The sequence below is a fragment of the Danio rerio genome, chromosome 5 (assembly GCF_052040795.2).
Source record: "Danio rerio strain M-AB ecotype USA chromosome 5, GRCz13ab, whole genome shotgun sequence".
Lineage (NCBI taxonomy): Eukaryota > Metazoa > Chordata > Actinopteri > Cypriniformes > Danionidae > Danio > Danio rerio.
In genome coordinates, this window is record NC_141025.1 from 66062479 (window position 1) to 66085120 (window position 22642).

General features: G+C 36.1%; 1 protein-coding gene across 8 annotated transcripts in view; it reads right to left on the minus strand.

The window, feature by feature from the left end:
* Window positions 1-183: 183 nt before the first annotated feature.
* Window positions 184-22642, minus strand: part of mcama (melanoma cell adhesion molecule a) — a 638953-nt gene continuing 616494 nt past the window's right edge. For 2 of the 8 annotated variants that reach the window (XM_087254552.1, XM_087254548.1), the window contains exons 8-16: window positions 20691-20838; window positions 16926-17041; window positions 16680-16821; window positions 13152-13282; window positions 12811-12958; window positions 8869-8907; window positions 6445-6574; window positions 4337-4451; window positions 184-3429 (exon numbers count right to left, since the gene is read on the minus strand). In XM_087254552.1, the coding sequence (XP_087110678.1) occupies window positions 3409-3429; window positions 4337-4451; window positions 6445-6574; window positions 8869-8907; window positions 12811-12958; window positions 13152-13282; window positions 16680-16821; window positions 16926-17041; window positions 20691-20838 (990 nt within the window). In that variant the 3' untranslated portion in view covers window positions 184-3408. Of the gene's footprint in view, window positions 3430-4336; window positions 4467-6444; window positions 6575-8868; window positions 8908-12810; window positions 12959-13151; window positions 13283-16679; window positions 16822-16925; window positions 17042-20690; window positions 20839-22642 lie in introns of all 8 variants that reach the window. The other 6 variants (XM_087254551.1, XM_087254547.1, XM_087254550.1 and 3 more) reach the window with 3 other exon arrangements.

Consider the following 22642-nt stretch of genomic DNA (forward strand, 5'->3'; position numbering starts at 1 on the left):
AGACATAAGCCGTAAATAATGGATTTTTTTAAAAAGTGTAGCCGTGTTTTGACCCTTGCTTTATTTATTAGTTTGTCATGAACACTCCTTTGAATTAAAGTGTTTTTACTTTGATTCATACAAAATGTTGTATTTGATTTGTACGTCCCCCACTGAAGTTATTCAAGAAGTCAGAGATAACCATTGATTGAATGTCACATCTTTATTTTTTTTTGGCAAAAAATTATATGTAAAAAAATGCAAGCATCAAACCACAAGTACTTAATTTACAACCATAAGTGAAATCGAAACATAAACATAGCCTAACTGAGTCTGTGAACAATCTACAATGAGAATATTTAGCTGATGAGGACAGGCAGGGAAAAGGTGCCAGTGTAAATGTGCAGTGGCTCGACAGTGTTCTGACCGTCTTAAATGGCTCGCACTAATATTTAGACAACGTAAAGATTATTTAAAGAAAGAAAGGTGCCTGTGTTACCGCCACATCAACAGAAGCTTTTAAGTGAGCATGACTCCACGAACGCACACACAAAAATGGACAAAATTAGCCTGCTTCTTAGATTTTCAATGGAATTTATCCAAAAAACAAGTCAAGGCTAAAAAAGAATGCATGAGCTATAATCAAATATGAAATGTGGTTTAGTGCGGTAACAATTGTCCTGAAGTTATTAAGGTTCAACTTCCTCTAGCACTGATGAAAATAACATGTGTGTATCTGGTCCTTCTTGAACAGAAGCAAAAGCCACATTCAACAACATGAAACAAGAAAATCTGTACATCAGAACAAATCGCATCGACGAACGCTTTCAAAATGGAACTTTTCGGAAAGTAAAAAGGCTGAAACATTAACCACGTCTCTTAATAAAACATACAATTCTCGAAAAACAAACAAAAAAAAATGTTCCCTTCACCAAGTAGACATGCGCCAAACAAACAAGACAACACAAAACGTTTCAGTGTAACTAACGTTGGAGTGAAATGAAGATGCATTTCCGCAGGCACTGCAGTTGAGGCAGAAACAGAGGGAGCTGCAATTCCCCTCAGCAGTCAAAACACAAAAGAGCTACAATTTCCTTTCCTACCAATATTTACAAACAGTACATGAGCTCTGCAGTAGTTGGACTTAAACCGTGCGCACGCTATATTAAGTGTCAGTTCTGTTTTATTGGCCCGGGGCTGGCTGTGTTTATCCATTTGCTGCCAAGTTGGATTGAGTTTCTTAATATCACGAAGAGCTGTGTGTGAAGACTACACATCTGTTATTTCCATGTCTTTACGTGGGTTTCGTAATTATCGGCCTTTGAAACAGAAGTTGGATTTTATTTTTGGTCCACTAGGATTGCCTGCAATATAATAAGACATGGCATGGCATTTACATAAAAAAAAAAAAACAGCTTATGTGGGTCGAACGAAAATCAAAATGTGACTTTTTGCGGCATTAATCGAAGATTGAAAAACTGTAGTATTTTCTTACAGCTTAGAAAAGCACCACTGGAAAGTATCAGGTCACAAATAAGAACAACTGCCAGACGTATTTATAATACTGTATATACATTTTTTCATGGTCTAAAAATGACTGAGGCTCATTCGTGAATCAAGCTGAAAGAATTTGGTCAGTTTTATAGTATGTAAATGGTTATATCTAAATTAATTCTACACTGCACGCACCATGTGGCAATCAAAAATGCTGGAGGCACTGGTATAATAATGCTAATGTTCCTAATCTACTTGTCCTGTTGTCAGAAGTAGTGCAAAGAGACTGTTAAGAATATGTGCACTGACATAAACTCAATACATTATGACAGTTATGATGCGTTTTTGTAGACCAACTTGTAGTTAGTATCAACAAACATGTCTTTTTATAAATGAGTTTTCGAATGTTAGCATATCATTTGTTTACTTTATGATAATATTCACAAATATTCATGACTTGTGACACTTAAGTACATTCAAGTTAAAACCTAAATGGAAGCTATAATGGGGAAGCCTTAAAGAGATAGCACACCCAAAAAAATAATTCTGTCATCATTTTGCCCATTTCAAACACACCTGAACCAATTAATTAGGACCTGAACACCACGTGATAATTACAGGCAGGTGTGTTTGATATGGGTTGCAACTGAAATCTGCAGGAAGGGGGCTCTCCAGGAACAAGGTTGGCCACCCCTGATTTAGTCCTTCTCATCTTGTTCAAAACCTGTTTGAGTTTCCTTTTTCTGTTGAACACAAAGAATATACTAAAGAAAAAAACAGCTATTGACTTCCATAGTATTTTTTGTTCCCACTATTGATATCAGTTGCCGCTTTTTACCAACATTCTTTGAAATATCTAGATTTGTGTTCAATAGAACAAAAATTTTAGTAAAGGTTTTTGAGTGAAGTATCCCTTTAAGAGGATTTTGATTATTCACTTATTCTTGCTTTCACAGGCTAATTTTCTTGCGATCTTAAAAAAAATAAAAGTTTTCCCATAATCGCAACTTAATGACAGTGTAATGAATAAAAATGTTGTGATTTTTACAATAATTTTTGTTTTATTCTGCGACAAAATTCACCAAAGTCTGCTGTTGGTACTGTAAACACAACTTTTACACAAATTTGATAGACAGATTGTGATGTGAAAATTCAGTTGGCATGACAAGAAAAATTTTTGAGATCACAAGAAAATTAAGTATTTTTTAAGTTAAATGACTAACCCTAAACATTTAGGGTTGTGACTAAACTAAAATTAGTTGCTATTTTGTTTTAATCATGCAAAAACAGTTATCGTTTTTTTTTTTTAGATCGAAAGAAAATTAAACTGTAATAATGAAATCAAGAAAGCAAAATATTAATAATAATTGTAATCTAAGACCTCATAGAGCTTTTTAAAATAAACAAATCACATCACAGTGGCGTAACTTCAACATTTCTGTTTCAGTCCTTATTTTAAAACCTTTAAAGTCTGTTTAGACTGGTGAGTAGATGAGTCTTTACCTGATGTTTAGTGTCCCAGACTACTTTTGGTAGTCCAGTTTTAGCCATTTGTTAGCAATCACTAACCCAGTGGCTTTCTACAAAAACACATCATCCTGCAGTCTCCAACTCATTGTATATAGACAAGATTTATGACCAATTTACTCTTAATTCAGTTAGCTTAATATCACGACTGAAGCCCATTATTTTTAAACGAGTCGATAGTTGAAGAAAAACATTGAAGAACAGTAGAAAAAAATAGAGAACAATCTTCCTTTATGGATCGGCTTATCCAAGCATGAATTCGGCTGCGCACACACGAGATATAAAAGTTCAGTCCACTTCACCCAGAGGATTTGGCTGCTCCACAGGACGTCCTCCAGCTCTTGAGACTTGATTTTTTGGGCCAGCGGGGAGGTACAAATGGCATCTTTACTCATGACAAAACCCCATTTATGATCTCAGGGTGCTGTTCTTTGTAACACGGGGGAAAAAAACATGGGATAAAGTTAAAATCTTGTGGATCTCCTCGTAATTTCTACGTACTACAGTTAAAGAAACACTCTACTTTTTTGGAAATACGCTCATTTTACAATTCCCCTAGAGTTGAGTTTTACCATTTTGAAGGCATTCAGCCAATCTCAGGGTTTGACGGGAGCACTTTTAGCTTAGCTTAGCATAAATCATTGAATTGGATTAGTCTATTAGCATCTCACTAAAAGAATTACTCATTCATTCATTCATTCATTCATTTTCCTTCGGCTTAGACACTTATTCATCAAAGACCACCACAGCGTAATGAACCACCACCTATTCTGGCATAAGTTTTACACAGCGGATGCCCTTCCAGCCACAACCCAGTACTGGGAAATCCCATACACTCTCGCATTCTCATACATTATGGCAAATTTAGTTTATTCAATTCACCTATAGTGCATGTCATTGGATTGTAGGGGAAACCCACCAAACATGGGAAAAACATGCAAACTCCAAACAGAAATGCCAACTGGGCCAGCAGGGACTTCAACCAGTGACCTTAAAAAAATATATTATGCAGCGCTGTTAAACTGTTAGCTAGCTGGGGGCTATTTTTAAATGTTAAATAATATGACTGTACTTGCTGCAGCCGTTGTACGGCAGCTAAATTCCTTGATTATTTTGCCAGATTGAGAGAAAATAGCCACCTTTTATTTTCTGTCAGTCTTAGTAAACAAAATCACAAATCTGATTCAATGATTTGTGCTAAGCTAAGGGAAGCTAAAAGTGCCCCCGCCAGCCCTTGAGATCAGCTGAATGGATTCAAAAGTGGTAAAAGTCAACTGTTTAACTCTAGTAGATTTAAGGGGACTAGTGGAGTGTTCCTTTAAGTATACATGCTTACCTGATCATTGGGAGGTTTCTTTTCTCCATTGATGCCCTTCAATAGCACAGACTCCTCTGTCTTTTTGGCCTTCATCTCTACGACGATGTCATCTTTGTTAGTCTTCTCTTTGGTGCTGTAGGCATTAATGCTGTAGAGATTAACACACCAGACTGCACCATTTGGCTGCACAGATGATTTACTGTGTTTGTTGAAGTCACAATTATTAGCCCTCCAATGAAATTTAAATTATTTTAAAATATTCTTCAAGTGCTGTTTAACAAAAATATTTTTCTCAACATATTTTTAAACAATACTTTTATTGTTTTTACACTTTTTTTTATTGTTTTACTTTTATAACGTTGTAATATAATTTCTAAAAACTCTTTGCCATGATGCCAGTTACTAATATTTCACTAGTTATTTTTGCACCGGCATTCAGCTGAAAGTGCAATTTAAAGACTTAAACAGGTTAATTAGGCACATCATTGGCCAACAAGGGCAGATAATTCTGTGGCCAATTCAAAAATTATAACTTCTTAAGGGCTAATACTATTGACTTTTACATTTATTTTAAAAAGTATAAATGTTTTTATTACACCCAAACTAAAAAGTATAAGACTTTCTCCAGAAGAAAAGCAAATACTGTCAAAAATTTCCCAACACTTGGGAAATATATAAATGTTTTTTATTATTAAAATTAGGAAATAAAAATGGCCAATAATTTTAACTTCAACTATATATATTAGTATTAGAAAAAAGTCCATGCATTATGTGGTTAGTAAGTCTTATAAAAATATCCCTACAAAAAATGTTTGATGAAGTCATGTTAGGAGAAATAAAATAATAAATAGAAATAGAAAATATATCAACATTTTTAATGTTAAAAAGTCTTTAAAATGCTAACTATTGTATTTAACCAAAGAATATAGGAAAAGAAAATATGTGTAAGGGTTTTAACTTAATAAGAAATGTTTTTTTGATTATTAAATCATTATATCCTCGGATAGATTGTGATACTGAATTCTGGAGTAATGACATCATAGGAAAAATACATATTAAATATTTGAGTAATTTTAGACTATTATTATTAATATTATTATTTACTATTACATATTTAAAATATATTTTAAAATATTGCCAACCTGGTGGTTTATACTTTAAACATTCTAGTAGTAAAAATTTACATCAATGTAGTATAAATGAGCATAAATTAAAAACTAGCAAGATTTATAAAACATCATTAAGCTAGATTAATACATTATAAAAAATAAAAAAATTGTTTATTTATTTAATTTAATCTGAGGGTAAAGTGTTCAATTAAACATGCAACCTAATTTTTTTTTTTCCAATAAATGATATTAAAGACAACCAAACACTTGACTTGTAGGATAGCATGCTAATGAATATATACCATGAATATCACAGTCCTTTTTGTTATAAAGCTTTTTCTGTCTTAGAACCCCACATTTTTATTATTAAGAATTCATTTGGATTTGAATTTATTTAAATTTAATGACATTATTTTGTTTTGGTTTCTACTTGCTAAAGTACTCTGTTTTTAGATGTATTAAGTAAAGAATAACTTTTGGACTATTGGGGAAAAAACAGCGCTCAAGATTTCCCCTTATTATTCCTTTCCTCAATGTTATTCATATTTTTGATTATACGATTTTTAAAAATTCAGTTTAACTCCGTTTTAATTATTTATTTTTCATTCTTACATCGTTTGTCTCGATGAAAAATCATTATGACCAATTAAATCAAACATATATTATTTAGTCTGGTTTAATATTCGAATTAAATTAAATAATACAAATGCATTATATAACTAAAAAAATGAGATGTCTTTATGGAATCAATGGATTTATTAATGGCCTTATTTTTAAATGCCTCCATATTTGAAAGAATAAATGTGTACTTTCATTCAGACAGAGGCATAATCTAACTGTTTAAAAATGACAGTAAAACATAAAAATGTTACAACAGATTAACTTTTTTATTATTTTATTTGTTATTTTTTTACATTTGAATTTTTATATTACTGTTTGTACTGTATATTTTAAATGTAAATTTATTGATTAGTGTAAGTGCACAATTGAGTAATAAAACACAAAAGTATTACATACATTTCTTGCTTGCCTGAGCGTCCACACAGCAACTTGCCCTTTTTATACAGGAAGTAGAAAACACTGCCCAGGATTGCCAACAACAGGATGCTTACAATAATCACCACAATAATCACTCCACTATTATCCACTGGGAAAAGAGAAAACACGTCAATATTAGCATAAAACAATCAACTATTAGCATTTCAACAGCACAATATCGAAAGCTGACCTATGGAAAAACAAATGACAGATATGACATGCAATACAATATTTGTATTTCACATATATAAAACATATGTACTATATGCAACATATATTTTATAATATTGTAAAAATGGCTGTTTGCATATTTTTATTGAAAGTACAGTTGAAATCAGAATTATTAGCCCCCCGGTTTGTTTTTTCTTCAATTTCTGTTTAACAGAGAGAAGATTTTTTTCAACATATTTTTAATCATAATAGTTTTAATAACTCATTTCCAATAACTGATTTATTTTATCTTTGCCATGATGACAGTACATAATATTTTACTAGATATTTTTCAAGACACTTCTAAACAACATATAGTGACAATTAAAAGCTTAACTAGGTAACTGAGGTTAACTAGGCAGGTTATGCTAATTAGGCAAGTTATATTATGATGGTTGTTCTGTAGACAATCTGAAAAAAATATATCTTAAAGGGGCTAATAAAATTGACCTTAAAATGTATTTTAACAATTTAAAAACTTTTTTATTCAAGCCGAAATAAAACAACTAAGACTAAAACTATTATCAGACATACTGTGAAAAATTTCTTGCTCTGTTAAACATCATTTGGGAAATATATATAAATAAAAAAATCTAAAGGGGGCACATAATTCTGAATTCAATTGTGTGTGTGTGTGTGTGTGTGTGTGTGTGTGTGTGTGTGTGTGTGTGTGTGTGTGTGTGTGTGTGTATATATATATATATATATATATATATATATATATATATATATATATATATATATATATATATATATTAGTGCTGGACAAACATTAATTGCGATTAATCATATCCAAAATAAAATTCTGTTTTGGCATAATATACAGTGTGTGTGTTTGTGAGTGTGTATTATATATAATATATGTATATTAATATGTAGTTAATATGTACTGTATATGTGATAGACAAAACTACAGAAAACAATTTTTACATAGATATTTAAATTTATATATAAGTAGTATTTATTTTTATAAATATAAATGAATATAATCTAAATATAAATAAACATTTTATCAAACACATGCATACTTAAGTGTGTGTATGTGTGTGTGTGTGTATATATATATGTATATATATATATACATACACACACACACAAAGGACACAAACATATGTTAAAACAAACTTTTATTTTGAATGGGATTAATCACGTATACTAACATACATATAATTCCAATAAAAATATGTAAATAGCCATTTTTGCAAAGATATGTTGAAATATATGTATTTAGCTAATTTATGTAAACGTTTTTGCTAACAAAGTAGTAATTTCAATAGTTAAAAAAAAACTTAACAGTCAGTTTTGCAATATTTTGAAAAATATATTGCATATATGACATATTTTATATACAGTATGTGAAATCCAAGAATGAACTTGAATGTTGTATGTAATTTGCATATATTTAAATATATCAGATTTCTATATGGGCACTATAACTTCAAGCTGAAAGGCAAGAAAATCAGCTTTCAGCCAAAATAAAAAGGTGAAATACAATACTAGATGTCAAAAAGAGCCCTGTAGGACGCATGAGACAGCACTTTTGAACAATAGCTGGAAGATTTGAATGTAAAAAGTACCACATGACGTGAACAATGTCTTTTTGGTATAAAACATACAATCATGGTGTAAGACGGAACAAGAGACTCATAAGCCTCAGAGTCAAATAAAGCAAATGAAGGAGCAGCGATGAGAGGACACGTCATCAAGAGTTAAAAATAAACACAGAGAGACGACGAACAATTGTCTAGGAATGAATTTTATGAGTTAAATCTAGTCAATAAAGCAGCGGGTCGCAAACCACAGCGTTTGCTATAATACTTTACCAGTCTCAGCAGCAGCCCAGCACATCAAAACAGTAGTTAAAATATTCGCATACAGCTAATTATACATTCATCTTGGAAAACATTCAGCCCCTGCTATCTGAAGTAATGTCTGCTTCAATTTTTGCTCGCTTTTTTTTGCTCTATGACTTTTCTTCACACAGAATTTTAAATATGCCCAGAGGCCGACACGAAGAGCCAAGCTAACCGAGCTTCGCCATAGAAATCTATGAATTATTCAAGGACGTTAGATGATCTTTCATTGTTTGCTCGGATTTTGCAGGGATGAAATGGACTGGGTGTTGATTTAAAACTTACAATCTGTTCTGACAGACATTTACAAACTGACGGATAATGAAAATAAATGTGTTACCTGAAGTTTTTCTAGCCGTCGGAGTCTGGAGGAAAGGAACTGAGGGAAAACAAATTAGAACGTTAGCATTAACAAGCAATGATATTAGAAAAATATCCTATTCACTGTGACAGCGCCTCATTTAATGTTCAAAATAAATGACATGATAAAAATGCATTAAAATCTGATGAGATATTTGATGCTTTTATTTAAAAAATACAATAAAATGTTTTTAAAAATAAATTAATACTTTGCTTTGGCAAGAAGACATTAATAGAATCAAAAGTGACTTTCTTATAGAAATGATTTTCTTATGAATGCTGTTCTTTTGAGCTTCCTGTTCATCAAAACATCCTAAATATTCTGTTTAACAGTTTTAATATGCAAACCTAAAAGTAACATTTAACATTATCTTCTATATCCTCTGGGTGCTCCGGTTTCCCCCACAGTCCAAAGACATACACTGTAGGGGAATAGGATGAACTAAATTGGCAGTAGTTTATGAGTGTGTGTGTGAATGTGAGAGTATATGGGTGTTTCCTGGTACTGGGTTAACTTATATTATTGAATGACAATGTATGTGCACATTTTAAAAATAATACAAATGAATGTATTACATTTATATAAATAAACATAAATAATAACAACTTTACACTTGTAAATCTTAATGCATTTTCCACTTGATAATTCTCTCTTTATGTTTTTGTTTTATTCTGTAAACTGATGATATTTATTTCTAATTTAATTATTTAATATTCTATTTATAATTATTTCTAATTATAAATGGTGTAATTAAAAATATATACCTTTTGCATAAAATAGTTTCCAGTCATGTTTATATTCAATTTTTAAGAAATTAGATGTAAGTAATCTATATTTGATGTAATAACCCTAATTTTTAATCATAACACATGGAAATATAATTTATTCTGACCAGTTTTTTCCAAAAAAAAAAAGCTGTAAATTACTATATTTTCTTTGAAATTGGTAAGCAATACTAGACCATCGTAGATACTTAAACAGATAACTCAAAAATCCAGTAAATCTACAAAAAAAAAAATAGAATTTTCGAATGGTCTTTTAATTTATTTTCTGACCCATTGTTTAACTTGGTATCTCTTTACCTACTTTACATGAAGTGTCATCAACTACGTACTAATATTTAAATAAATTATTTAATATAAAACATGTACTGTGTAGATATAATTATATCAGTAAATCATTTCTGTAAACACATCTGTAATTAACCCTAAACCTACCTGTACCGATTAACCAAACTGTAAACCAACAGTACAATGCAAAAAGTGATTAGCTGAGTAAAGAATTGAGTTAACCCACTGCCTTAAAAGCAGGGTGGTTTGGGGGGACTGACCCCCTAATTAAGGCTTGTTCCCCCTTGAAAGGATGTATGGGGGGGTCTCTTTGAGTCTGAGAAAAAGTTCACTCTGATCTATTTTAAATAATAATCCCAGCGGGCGCACAACACCATAAGACGTTAATAGTAGGTTAGATTTAGGTCATGATGTCAGGTGACCAAAATTCAATGTCTAGCCAGCATCTAAGGACAACGTTATATTGACGTCCAATAACAACATCAAATTAGGTTGATATTTCGTTGATTTTAGGTTGTTTTGGAAAGTGACCAAATCCAACATCTGATAGATGTCATAGTGGTAATTTCCAACAATGTCAAGGTGTAACATGATTAGATGTTGATATTTGGTTGACTTAAGGCTGGACTTTGGACATTGACGTCGGCCTGACGTTGGGTTTTGACGTCAACCCGATTTTCATTTTCAAACAAAATACAAAGTTTCCAAACCGTTGAGGTGTAACGGAGACCAGCAAGCAGGTAAACCTCACTTCTCTGATCTCTAAAGGTACTCTAGCGACAGACGCTAGAGGCCATAGTCTTTAGCCTCCTTGGTAGAGCAACCGACTCCCATTCGGAAGGTCGCCGGTTCAATACCAGTTCGGAGCGGGTTGGGTGGCATAGGACCGGCAGGGTTACATTGGTGCCGTGACCCGGATGGGAGTGAGGTTTAGGGAGGTTAGTGTAACGGAGGCCAGCTAGAAAGTGCTGTGCAGGTAAACCTCACTCCTCTGACCTCTAAAGGTGCTCTAGCGACAAACGCTAGCGGCCATGGTCTTTAGCCTCCTTGGTAAAGCAACCGACTCCCATGTGGAAGGTCGCCGGTTCGAAACCAGCTCGGAGCGGGCTGGGTGGTGTAGGACCGGCGGGGTTACAGAGGCACAACTTCAATATGAAATCATGTTGACGTTCTGTGCCTGCTGGTATGTTAATAAATAAAATTATAGATATCCATTTGACCACCCCAATAACAGTTCATACCATGCAAAAAAAAAAGTCATTCAACAGTCTGAAACTGGCAGATTTAAAGCACTGATAGACACTACGAGTTCACAAAACTGATTTCTCACAAAATAGGTGCTTGTTTCTACATGTCCCCTAAAAGTAAAGTCAAATTTGATGCATAATTTGTATAGTTTGACCTAAAGTAAGCCGAAATTAGCTTATCAGGTGAGAATACGCTAAATAGCCTATCCCACAAAACACTGAAGCCTTAAACACATTTTATTAATAAATTTGATGTAACTTAAATAAATACACACATTTGATCAACTAAAGCATGTATTACGCAAAAATAACATAACCGAAAAAGTTGCCCCCCACCACCCCCAAACGTCAGTGTATAATTTTATAATTACTGCTTAAAAGTGTTAAGTAATGGACTATGTGCATAACTATAAAAAATTATATCAAACGAACAATTAAAAGTTACAATGAGTTTACTTGCCTTATTAAATATGTCTTGTCACAACAGGTTTACTCACTTTTTTAAAGATCTCTTGAATGCTTTGAAATGTGCAGTTTTTATTCAATGTTTGGCGCAATCTCAAATGAAAAACGAAGAGAGGGTGGGACATAGAGTAGCTCCTCCCCTTTTAAAAAGCAACCAATAGTGCATATTTTTTATCACAGCTCTGCCAGTTAGAGTGGTGGAGCTCAAGCGCATTAAAAGAAAAGCAGAGAAATGTCTTGAAGGGGGCGTGGCATGTCAGATACTAGAGAACATTTGATTAGTCAAGATTTGAATGAGTATCGATTTAGGCGGAATTGACAAACTGCAATCTTTAGATGCTTATATCATTTTTATATTTTCTAAATGCGAATTTTTGTCACTGTTTTGGAGCACAATAGCTTATAGACATCCTGAAGGAGAATGATGGGTTAGGGGTTAGGGCAAAGACTTTTGACAGGTCATCGTTTCGAATTTAATAATTGATTTAATGCCCTGAAATGATTCAATTAAATGATGTAGATGAATCAGACTGTCATACTGTCACTCGACAGAAAATGCACAAGTCAGCTGCGAGCAAATCAAGGTGAGGGCAGGAACAGTCTGACTAGTTTATTCAGCATTAAACTCCATTGTGTTATAAATGGGATTGTTTATGTTTTTACTATAATAAGTTGATTATATGAATACTAAAAATAATACTGCGTTAGTTAATACGATTTAAAAGAACATTTTTAGGAAATTACTCATGGCAAATTTATTGTAATGCGGATTGGTACTGTACATATTCGGCCTATAGCCCTCAATCAAGTTTGATTTTTGAACTTTGGGCACCCCTGCCATAAACACAGACTGAAACTAGCAGCTACATTTTTTATTTTTATTTTAAAGTAAACTATCTTTGGCAATGTGGTGGGGCCTCACAGCAAGAAGGTAGTTGGTTCTAGACTCGACTGGGTCAGTTGGCATTTCTTTGTGGTCAGCTGAGCTGAAACAATGTATTGAAGCATGGCACAATAAGTACACAGTACCTAACAATTAAAACACAATAAGTACTGTAGGTAAATACATCTAATAAAAAATGTGCATTTGGCAAGACATGCCCTGTTTTTCGGTGTAAATAAGCACAATTGACTCTTACTGCTCTTGATGTTGTAAATCTTAGTCTCGATTCCAAAGTCATTTGTTGAATTGCAGATGGCGACAGTGTCAATGGTAACTTTGAGCGTCACAACACTGTGAATGCGATCCTCCGTCTCTTTTTTATCAACCTCTCTCCAACTTTGAGACTAAATCACACACACACACACACACACACACACACACACACACACACACACACACACACACACACACACACACACACACACACACACACACACACACACACATACACACACACACACACACACACATAGAACAAAGGGTCAGTCTGAGCTCTGTGTAATGCGAGTGGAGAACTGAAAGTAAATCTGTGTATACCTGACTGCCAGTGATGCTCCAGGTGATGGCGGGACGGGGATAACCTCTCACCTCACAGGTCAAATTCACCCAAGCCCCGACCTTCTCCATCAGCTCAAAGTCCCTCTCCGCATCCTTTATCTGAGGAGCACCTGGAGGAACACACACTCAACGGTCAAATGCTTGTTTCTTAAAAAAGATTCAATCCAAGAGAGGGGCCCTTGGAGAGCCAAGGCTGGATCTTTTGATTAAAAATAGAGCAAACCAGCACTTTTGTGAAAGATTTCTATTTGAATGTGTATAAAAAATTCATTATCCCAGTTGTTTTATTTAATATATTTTCAGAAGTCATTGCTCTGTTCTTTAGTGTCACAAGATTTTTCAGTCTTTGTTTGGTGGCACTCTTTTGTTTAGTCTCCTTTTGTCTCTCTTGGACTGTGCACTTTCTAGTCTTTGCCTCTTGTGTGTTCTACACTATCCTCTTGTCCATCAGAAATGTACAGAGGCTTTCTCAGGGTTGTTGATAATGAGAATAATTTTTATTATTTATTAAATTTCCCATTAATTGTATTTTGTTCACATCTACCCCTACCCCAACCCTAAACCCAACCGTCTCAGTAATGTAAAAACAGATCTGGATCTGAAGTCTTTTCTAATAGTATAGCTGATTAACCACAATAATTATTGATATTATTGAATAAGTTTCCCATTAGTTGTATTTTATTAATGTCTACCCCTACCCCAACCCTAAAACTAACCATCAAAGTAATGTAAAAACAGTATTGTACCGAGTATTATTTATGTTGTTTATTAAATTACCCAATAAATTGTATTTTTTAATGTCTATCTCTACTCCAACCCTAAACCCAACCGTCACAGTAATGTATAAATGTTAATTATTGTTATACAGTGTCACAAAAATGATGCTCCGCAGCTGTGTGTATCCGCACACAGTTCACACTTAGATTGATTACTGTTAGCAGGTTTGGCATGCTGTCCCGGGAGAGAACCCTGAGCTCGAAGATAGTTGAGCCCAGGGCTCCCACCAGGTCCATAGAGCATGTGAGGGGAGTACGAGATCAGGTGGTTCTTGAGAGCTCCCCTGTGGTAAAGGAGGAAAGGAGGAGAAGGGGTGGATGGAGGGTTTCTTCGGAAAACGAAGATAAGGGAGTAGTTCTAGCAAGGCTACTTATAGTGAGTTTAGATTAATTTAATTGGCTAGCTAATGAATGTAGATGGGTGGCCAGCTGCGGTCAATCATATCACATGCTCCTCTCGAAATTAGTTTGTGATACTTTACTTACAGTTTCTCAGGAAGGGGCTCAAATGTAAAATAAAACAAAAATAAAAGGGAATATATTACTATATAGTGGCGACCAAAAAAAAATAGCTTTTTTTAGAAATAACGTAATCTTTATTGCTCCAAGTTGAAAAATTTTGTTTTAGGTGGTACAGTTTTTAAAAAATAAGGTCATAAAACAAGGGCGTAGATTTGCTCTTCACATTTGTGGGTACATACAACCCTAGAGCTGCATTGAACAGCACAAATTCTGTTTTGCGCTTTGAAAAAACACAAATAAAGTACTTAATAATATAAAATAAACACATTTAATTATACAAATAACTCTAGTAACACAATTTACATTAGTCAATTTACATGAGTTTACTGCAGTCGGACTTTAAGGAGGTATGAATGTTGAGAAATTTTTGAGAGGTGTTAGACGCAATATAACTGTTTTGTCCTGATTATTGTTTCTCATATTCATGGAGGCCAAAACCAAAACCTAGTTTTTAACAACTGCACAGCCTTGGTTAATCGTATTACAGTGAACTCATAGCAAACTTGACTTGACTGTGCACGTGTACTAAAAGTTACTAAGGCCGTACTCACACTATGTACAGTTGCCTCGAACCGGGCCAAAGCACGCTTGTCCCTCCTACCGTCTCCCCCGACGGCCCGCACTCACACTACAATCGGGCCTGGGCACGCTTACGTCATCGATGCTGCGCTGTTCAGTAAGCGCTCTCTCTCAGCACAGAGGAGATTTCTCTATTTGTATCGTTTTAGTCATTTGATATGCAGTGACATGCATATGACACGTAGTCAGATATCTTACTGAAAAGATATGCCACTTTTGGTGCTCATAAACAATCATAAAGCCCTCGTGCTGCAGGAAAGAGGAGGTTTGCTGAAGGCGCGCAGCTGTCGTGCAGTGAGGGGTTTGCGTCTTTAATAATCTACGGCAGTTTGCGTTCATTGAACAGTATAAGATTGATAAATAAATCCATATGAAACAGTCCCTTTAAGTCACGTCTCGCTTTCAGTTTCGGGCCCAAGTGAACCGCGCTCAGGCCCACCTCCTCCAACCCGATTCAGCGCACTCACACTTCTCAAACGATCCGGGAAACGGGCCTGTGCACGGTTCGGATAGCATAGTGTGAGTACGCCCTAAGGGTTGACGAAGCTTTATTTTACTTTGAAGTTGATTAAATTATTTGGACATTTCAGCAATTGCTGGATATTGGTGGGGACACGTCCCCTCCGTCCACGCCAATTCTACGCCCTTGTCACAAAAACCCTTTATTTTGCAGAAAACATAGTGACAAAGCAGCGATGACAAAGTAATTAGACTAAATGACTAAAAATAATTAGAAAAAAAGTTGCCACAAATAGCCAAGTGGTTAGTGCATTAACACATAGTTCACGGCGATCCAAGTTTGATTTCCGGCTCGAAGTCCTTTGCTGATCCTTCCTCTATCTCTGCTCCCCACATTTTCCTGTCTGTAAATCTCCACTGTCCTATCAATATAAAGGTAAAACTAAAAAAAATGTTAAAAAAAAAGCAATACTGCAGAAAGATGAAAGCGAACATTTCTGAAGGCTACATCAGTCAAAAATTAGTAAAAAGTGTAGAAAACATTGCTTTGAATGACATCAGCACATCTCCACATTACATCACAAGTCTCTTATAGACATTAGTCTCTCACAGGACATCACTAGTCTCTCACAGGACATCACAAGCATCTCACAGACATCACTAGTCTCTCACAGGACATCACAAGCATCTCACAGACATCACTAGTCTCTTACAGGACATCACAAGTATCTCACAGACATCACTAGTCTCTTACAGGACATCACAAGTATCTCACAGACATCACTAGTCTCTTACAGGACATCACAAGTATCTCACAGGACATCACAAGTCTCTCACAGGACATTACAAGTCTCTCATAGTACATCACAAGTCTCTTAAAGACAACACTAGTGTCTTACAAAAATCAATCAGGCTTAGTTCAGAACTCTGGGCCGGCCAGTACATTATTTATGTCTTCAGCTCCAAGGATCTGCTTTACACATTTTGTTCATCGAGACACGTTGTGAACAAAACAATTATTACAAAAACAATGTGAAGCATGTGTGTGAGCCAAACCAACTATCCTTTGCATACAGTGCTGATGACGAAACACATAAGTGTAAAAACCTCCTCCTAAGAGCCTCCTTGATGACCTCTGTCTGTTTTAAATACTTAATGTGCTTTTGCTTACCCTGCACGATGATATGGACCGAGCCGCTGGTCAGCAGGCCTGGAAGAGACGGTACAGTGACCTCACAGTCGTACCGTCCAGCTGTGTCAAACGTGGCGTCCTGCAGCTGCATTATGTGTCCTCTTCCAACCTCAAGCCCTTTCTACACACAAACAAACATGTGCAAACAAACTGAATGAGGAACGGATGGGCTGCACTAAACAGAAGGTGGAAGACTCAAGGAATGTGTCTAGACTGCAGTGTTACCTTAAACCACACAGTGGAGGTCTCTAAAGAGGACAGGGCATTGCAGGTGGCGGTCAGACTCTCTCCTTTCAGCATGACCTCTGAGTCTTTGGGCACCACCACAGCTGGATCCAGATCTGAACACACACACACACACACACGCACACACACACACACACACACACACACACACACACACACACGCACACACACACACACAAAAGCGTTGAATTGGTGGAGAAAAACAAATCATTCCCTGGGAATAATATTAATCAAATATAAAAAAATATACAGTATTGTGTAAAAGTTTTAGGCCACTAGTGTTTTCATTTATCAGCAAAAAAAAGTGTTTAGGTCAATTATATATATATATATATATATATATATATATATATATATATATATATATATATATATATATATATATATATATATATATATATATATATATATATATATATAGACCACTTCAATGTGGTAATGTCATTTGCCCATAAACATTTCCTGCTTGTTGTCAAACTATTTCATAACTGTAACAATAGGCAATTCAATCATAACTTAATGTTAAAACAGCTAATATAGCAATATTTTTCAATATGTGGAGCTTTTTGGATTCTCGGAAGTTGTAGAAATAAAAAAATGTAAAACAGGAAATACGTTGGGACCATTGTTTCTGTTTACATGCCTCAAAATGGTCTATAGTAATAACTTTGTTGATAACTTACTAAAAGCTTCTTGTAATCAAATGTTTTTTTAAGTTTTCATTTCTATGCAGACTGCCAGCAACAGCCACTTTAGCATAGGTTTTTGTTTGTTCTTGCATTAGTGCATTAGGAGTCCTCTTCACTACTCCTAACATTTCACTGATTTTGGAGCTAGCTTTTGTGCTAAAACGTTTCGTGAACTACTCTTAGAGCAAAAGTTTTGGAATTATAAATTTAGGACAGACGCACTTATTATTTTAAAAAGGTGGACCACAATGATATCATATTTAGTTGATGTGTAATGTAGCTGTGTGAACATAAACAACATCTCTGAATGTAATACCCTCAAAGTTCAAAGCAAAACGAGACATTGTCTTTTACAGAGTTAGCTTAGCAACACCTACAGCGAACGAAGTTTGGGGACTACAAAAAATACATCAAGCGTAATGTAATCACAAACCCTTCAGGTTACATGGATTCACCAGCACATACACCCCACACAGCAAAGAGGCGTGGCCAAAGGTGCTGTAATGTTACAGAAGAGAAGGCTAAAATGCTGTCGAAGCGCTGCTATTTCTACAGAGCTTCTTCTGTTTCTGTACTTGGGCTTCCAGAGGACATGACACAAAGAGAGAAGTGCTTACAATTTAATTTTAAAGAGCCCATATTATGGGTTTTTGAAAATTCCCCTCCATGTAGTGTGTAACACAGCTCAGTGAAGTGAAGTATCCAGCTAAGGCTTAAATCTGTAAGAATACAGTGTTTAAAACGGTTGATTCATCTATAAAAGAGTCGACTCATAGTGCTTCAAACGAGTCGCCTTGATACCGACTCATTAGGTGTTTCGCCATGACGTACGAACGAAACCAAGTTATTCACGTGCACGCGCAAACCCGGGAGATTTCAAACCTGAGGCCCCGCCCTCTGACGCAGAAACCCAGACACACACACACACACCCACAAACACACGCACACCCACAAACACACGCACACAAACATGCCGGTCGATTGAAGTCACACTGCAGATGGATATATTGAGTCTCTACCCAAAGATGAAACCTCAGCATTTTAACCAAGCAGTTGGAAACTTCTGGAAGCTACATGCTACAAAGAATACTTCATCTGAGTTTGTTAAAGGAAGGATCAGTAAAGAGTAACTGATGGACGTCAGGATGGGTTTCTTCCATTTCTCAAGTACGTGCGGTTAAAGTTGTTGCCTCGTTTACTCTAGCTTGCAAATGTATTTAGTTGTGATTTGTTACTTGTAACCGCGTGTACTGTATCAGGTTAACTGGATATTTTATCATATCGCGTGCAAAGTCACGTTAAAAACGCGACGCGTGCTGTTTGTTTATGGAGCTCCGTGCTAGAGTTCTGCTCCCGCGATTTATTCGGAAATTTATTCCCGCGCCGCAGAAATCTGGCGCGGGGACAGCCGCGGGAATAAATTTCCGAATAAATCGCGGGAGCGGTCGGTAACGGGTTTAATTTGGGACGGGAGCGGGCTGTCTAGCAATATCACGGATATTGCTATGCGAATTAGAAAGAGAGAGTCTGCGTGGTGCTTGTGTGTGTGTGTTAGTGCGCACGCGCGCGTATGAGAGAGAGCGAGAGAGAGAGAGAGAGAGAGAGAGAGAGAGAGAGAGAGAGAGAGAGAGAGAGAGCGAACGAACGAACGAGCTTTGTGTGCTTTGTGCTGTGTGTGTGTGTTTATACAGACAGCTTGGCTGTCTGGACTGTATACTGGGTGATTTTTGGTTGTGTTCTCCGCTCTAGCGGGACCGGGCGCGGCGGGCAGAAAACGGAGCGGGTTCTCAGGCTAAAACCTGGCGGGTGCGGGCGGAAGCGGGAGCGTTGTCATCCGGAGGTGTGTGTGTGTTTTTGTGTGTGTGTGGTATGGCGAGTACACGACTGTCTCCTTCGTTCGGTTATCCGTGGCACTATCCACTCGCCATAGTGTGGCAGCTAAAATCCACGTCTACACTATCGAGCGTGTATGAACTGTGATTACTTTTTAAATTGCTGATTAGCTATTGGCCATTTCACTCTCTGACTGAAGGCAGTCGACCAATCGCGACAGACTGTCATCGGTCCAATCAGCGCAGATTAGCTCCGCGCTAAGGAGGCGTTTGGGAACAAATGAATCACTGGACGATTCATACAGGAGTCGCTGGGATAATTAGCTAAAAATAAATGCAGATTATAAGACCATGAAAGTGTTTTTTGACCTTGCATGCATATTAGACTGTTGTTGGAGACCCTTACAACCAGGATATGACCCTATTTCATGTATAATATGGGCTCTTTAATAATGTTCCAGAGAATTATAAAAAGATTTAGCTAGCATTTGACAAAGGACCGCTTCCTGAACCTCTCCCAGTTCAGGGTTAGATTCATCTAAAAACTCTTCAAAGAAGGAGCAGCTTCAACAATAATAGAAGAAGCTGTGGTCTGTGGAAACAACAGTCCCAAAATTTGTATGGCCCAATCTAGTTATGAAAAGTTACTTTTTTGTCCATGTTTGTCAAGTTGCCAGATCTTTTAGGATGCTCATCACCTCACACAATTGATGAAGTATTCAAATCTCAAAGCATTTTACCTAAATCTGGCAACATACAGTACATTACAACCCAGTTGCAATGTTGACTTCTTTTAAACGGTGTTGGTAGCAACATCAGTAGATAGCAGATGGGGGGTGGTATGAGTATTTAATAACCACCCCCAGTCTCCCGGAATTTCGAAATCAAATGTTTTCAGGTATGGTGACCTTGGGGGTCTCAGTCCACTTCCAAACAAACTCTGCTACGGTTTGTTTAGATCATATGTCTCAAACTTAATTCCTGGGGGGCCACAGCTCTGCACAGTTTTGCTCCAACCCTAATCAAACACAGCTGATCCGACTAATCATGGTGTACAAGACTACTAGAGACTATTAAGCAGCTGTGAGTTGTTTGGAGCTAAACTGTGCAGAACTGTGGCCCTCCAGGAATTAATTTTAGGACCACTGGTTTAGATATATTTGATGGTGATGTGAAAAGTTTTTCTAGTTAAACAGTGGGCATTGTGGGACAGTTGAACTCACAATGTACGGTGAGCTGCAGGGTGTCCAGCACCTCATCATTGTTCACAGCGTCCAGATCCAGAGCGTGACATTCATACACACCGCTGTCCATACGAGACACTTCCTTCAGCACCAGCAGCCCCTCATATGAGTCCAGCTCCACGTCTGACTGTTAGCAGCAGGACACAGAAAACACAGTCAGTGTCTGTCAAACTGAGGATTTCCCTCATGCCTCATTAAATAATGTCTGTTTATAGAGCTTTAGTTAAAAAGATAGTTCACCCCAAAATATAAATATAATAATCTCCTGGAAATCGTGCATCTCCTCCCCGGTCCTTAAATACGTTGCACACCGCTTTCTCCACAGCATCCCCCATAGCTCTTCAGGTACATCGCGCGCAACTCACCCCCATCGCTCTTCAGGTATGTTGCATCGCGACAAACTCCTATACCGCACTTTGGGTACGTCTCGCGTGCACACGCCCCCCTTCCCAGATACATCGCTCACTGTGCAAACTGTGAAATATGTAAACGGGATTGCCTGCCAAGTATTTTAAGAGTTGCTATTTGTTTTTATATTCAATTTATTGTTGCCCTAAAGTCCAAAAGTGAAGAATTGATGTTATTTATTACTTGATTGTTCAAGCTACCTCACAGAAGTGCAGAGTTGTTGAATGACACAACACTGTTAGACCATGTGCCAGGGTGCAAAGCCTATTTTTCCATCCTTAAAATAGCAAAAGTGGATTCGGACATGCTCTTAGGGCTCTATTTTGACGATCCAGGTGCAAAGTGCAAAGCCTAGGGTGCAAAAGCATTAAGCGCGTGTCAGAATCGACTTTTGCTATTTTAAGGATGGAAAAATCCACTTTGCGCCTCGGCGCATGGTCTAACACGGTTGAGCTTATTCTCTTAATGAGTTGTAGGTGTGTTTTAAGAATAAACCAATCAGAGTTTCATCTCCCATTTCCTTTAAGAGTCAGCTGTGTCGCGCTATGGCACGTTTGCTATTTACATGGCAAACTTTGTATGTAGAAAAACTGAACGCTTCACTAGCGAAAAAATAGTTAAACAGAGCATCTGCAGCGAGAGAATGAGAGTTGAGCCTCCTCTTTCTTTACTTTCACTTTCACTCTCGTGGATAGGGAAACTTGTTGTATGCACAGATATCCATTAGCCTATAAATAATTAATTTTGTTTATTAAACGCAAATATTTGTTTCAAAACTATTTCTAAATTCAGTTGTAATTTCCAGCAAACGAATAACTGAACAATAATAACGAAGTGTGGTTATATCTAAATACACATGCTGTGCCCCATATGGTCTAAAAACAGGAGGCAACACCTAAGCTTGTTTTTAATAAAACTAATAAATATGCATATAATTAATAATACTGCTAATAATATTATTATACAAAAGCAAATTTTTATGAATAAACTAAAAAAAGCCCCCCGAGATGAAGAAGGCATGAAGGCAGTATTATATTTATATTTATGTAGGCTAGAAAATAATAATTTTTGTAATAATTTAATCCTTTAATTCTTTTTCATTTGAAAAGATATTTGGCATATTGCTGCACATCCTGTGTGTATTAAGCAGTGTGTAAGTGAGGCGCACAACTAACACGCTCTGCGCTGGACTTTAGACCTCCTCTATGCTAGTCTATTGAACAGTGTATTTTAGTTCCTCAAAATAGCAACGTGCCAACATTGCACCTCAACACATCTCCTTTTTTAGACCAGAACGCCTATGGGTGCACATATGAGTCCAAATGCATTTGCTATTTAAACTGCGTGGTGCAAAACATCAAAATGACTCTTGCGCCGAGCCGAAACTAGCAAACAACAATTCAAAGAGTTTTTGCTTATTTTCTAATCTAAATATATGAAAATTCCTTAAATCGAGAAGCATTATCTAGACAAGCAAAAATATAGACTTTTTTTTTTCATTAAATTCTATTTAAGTGAGTTTT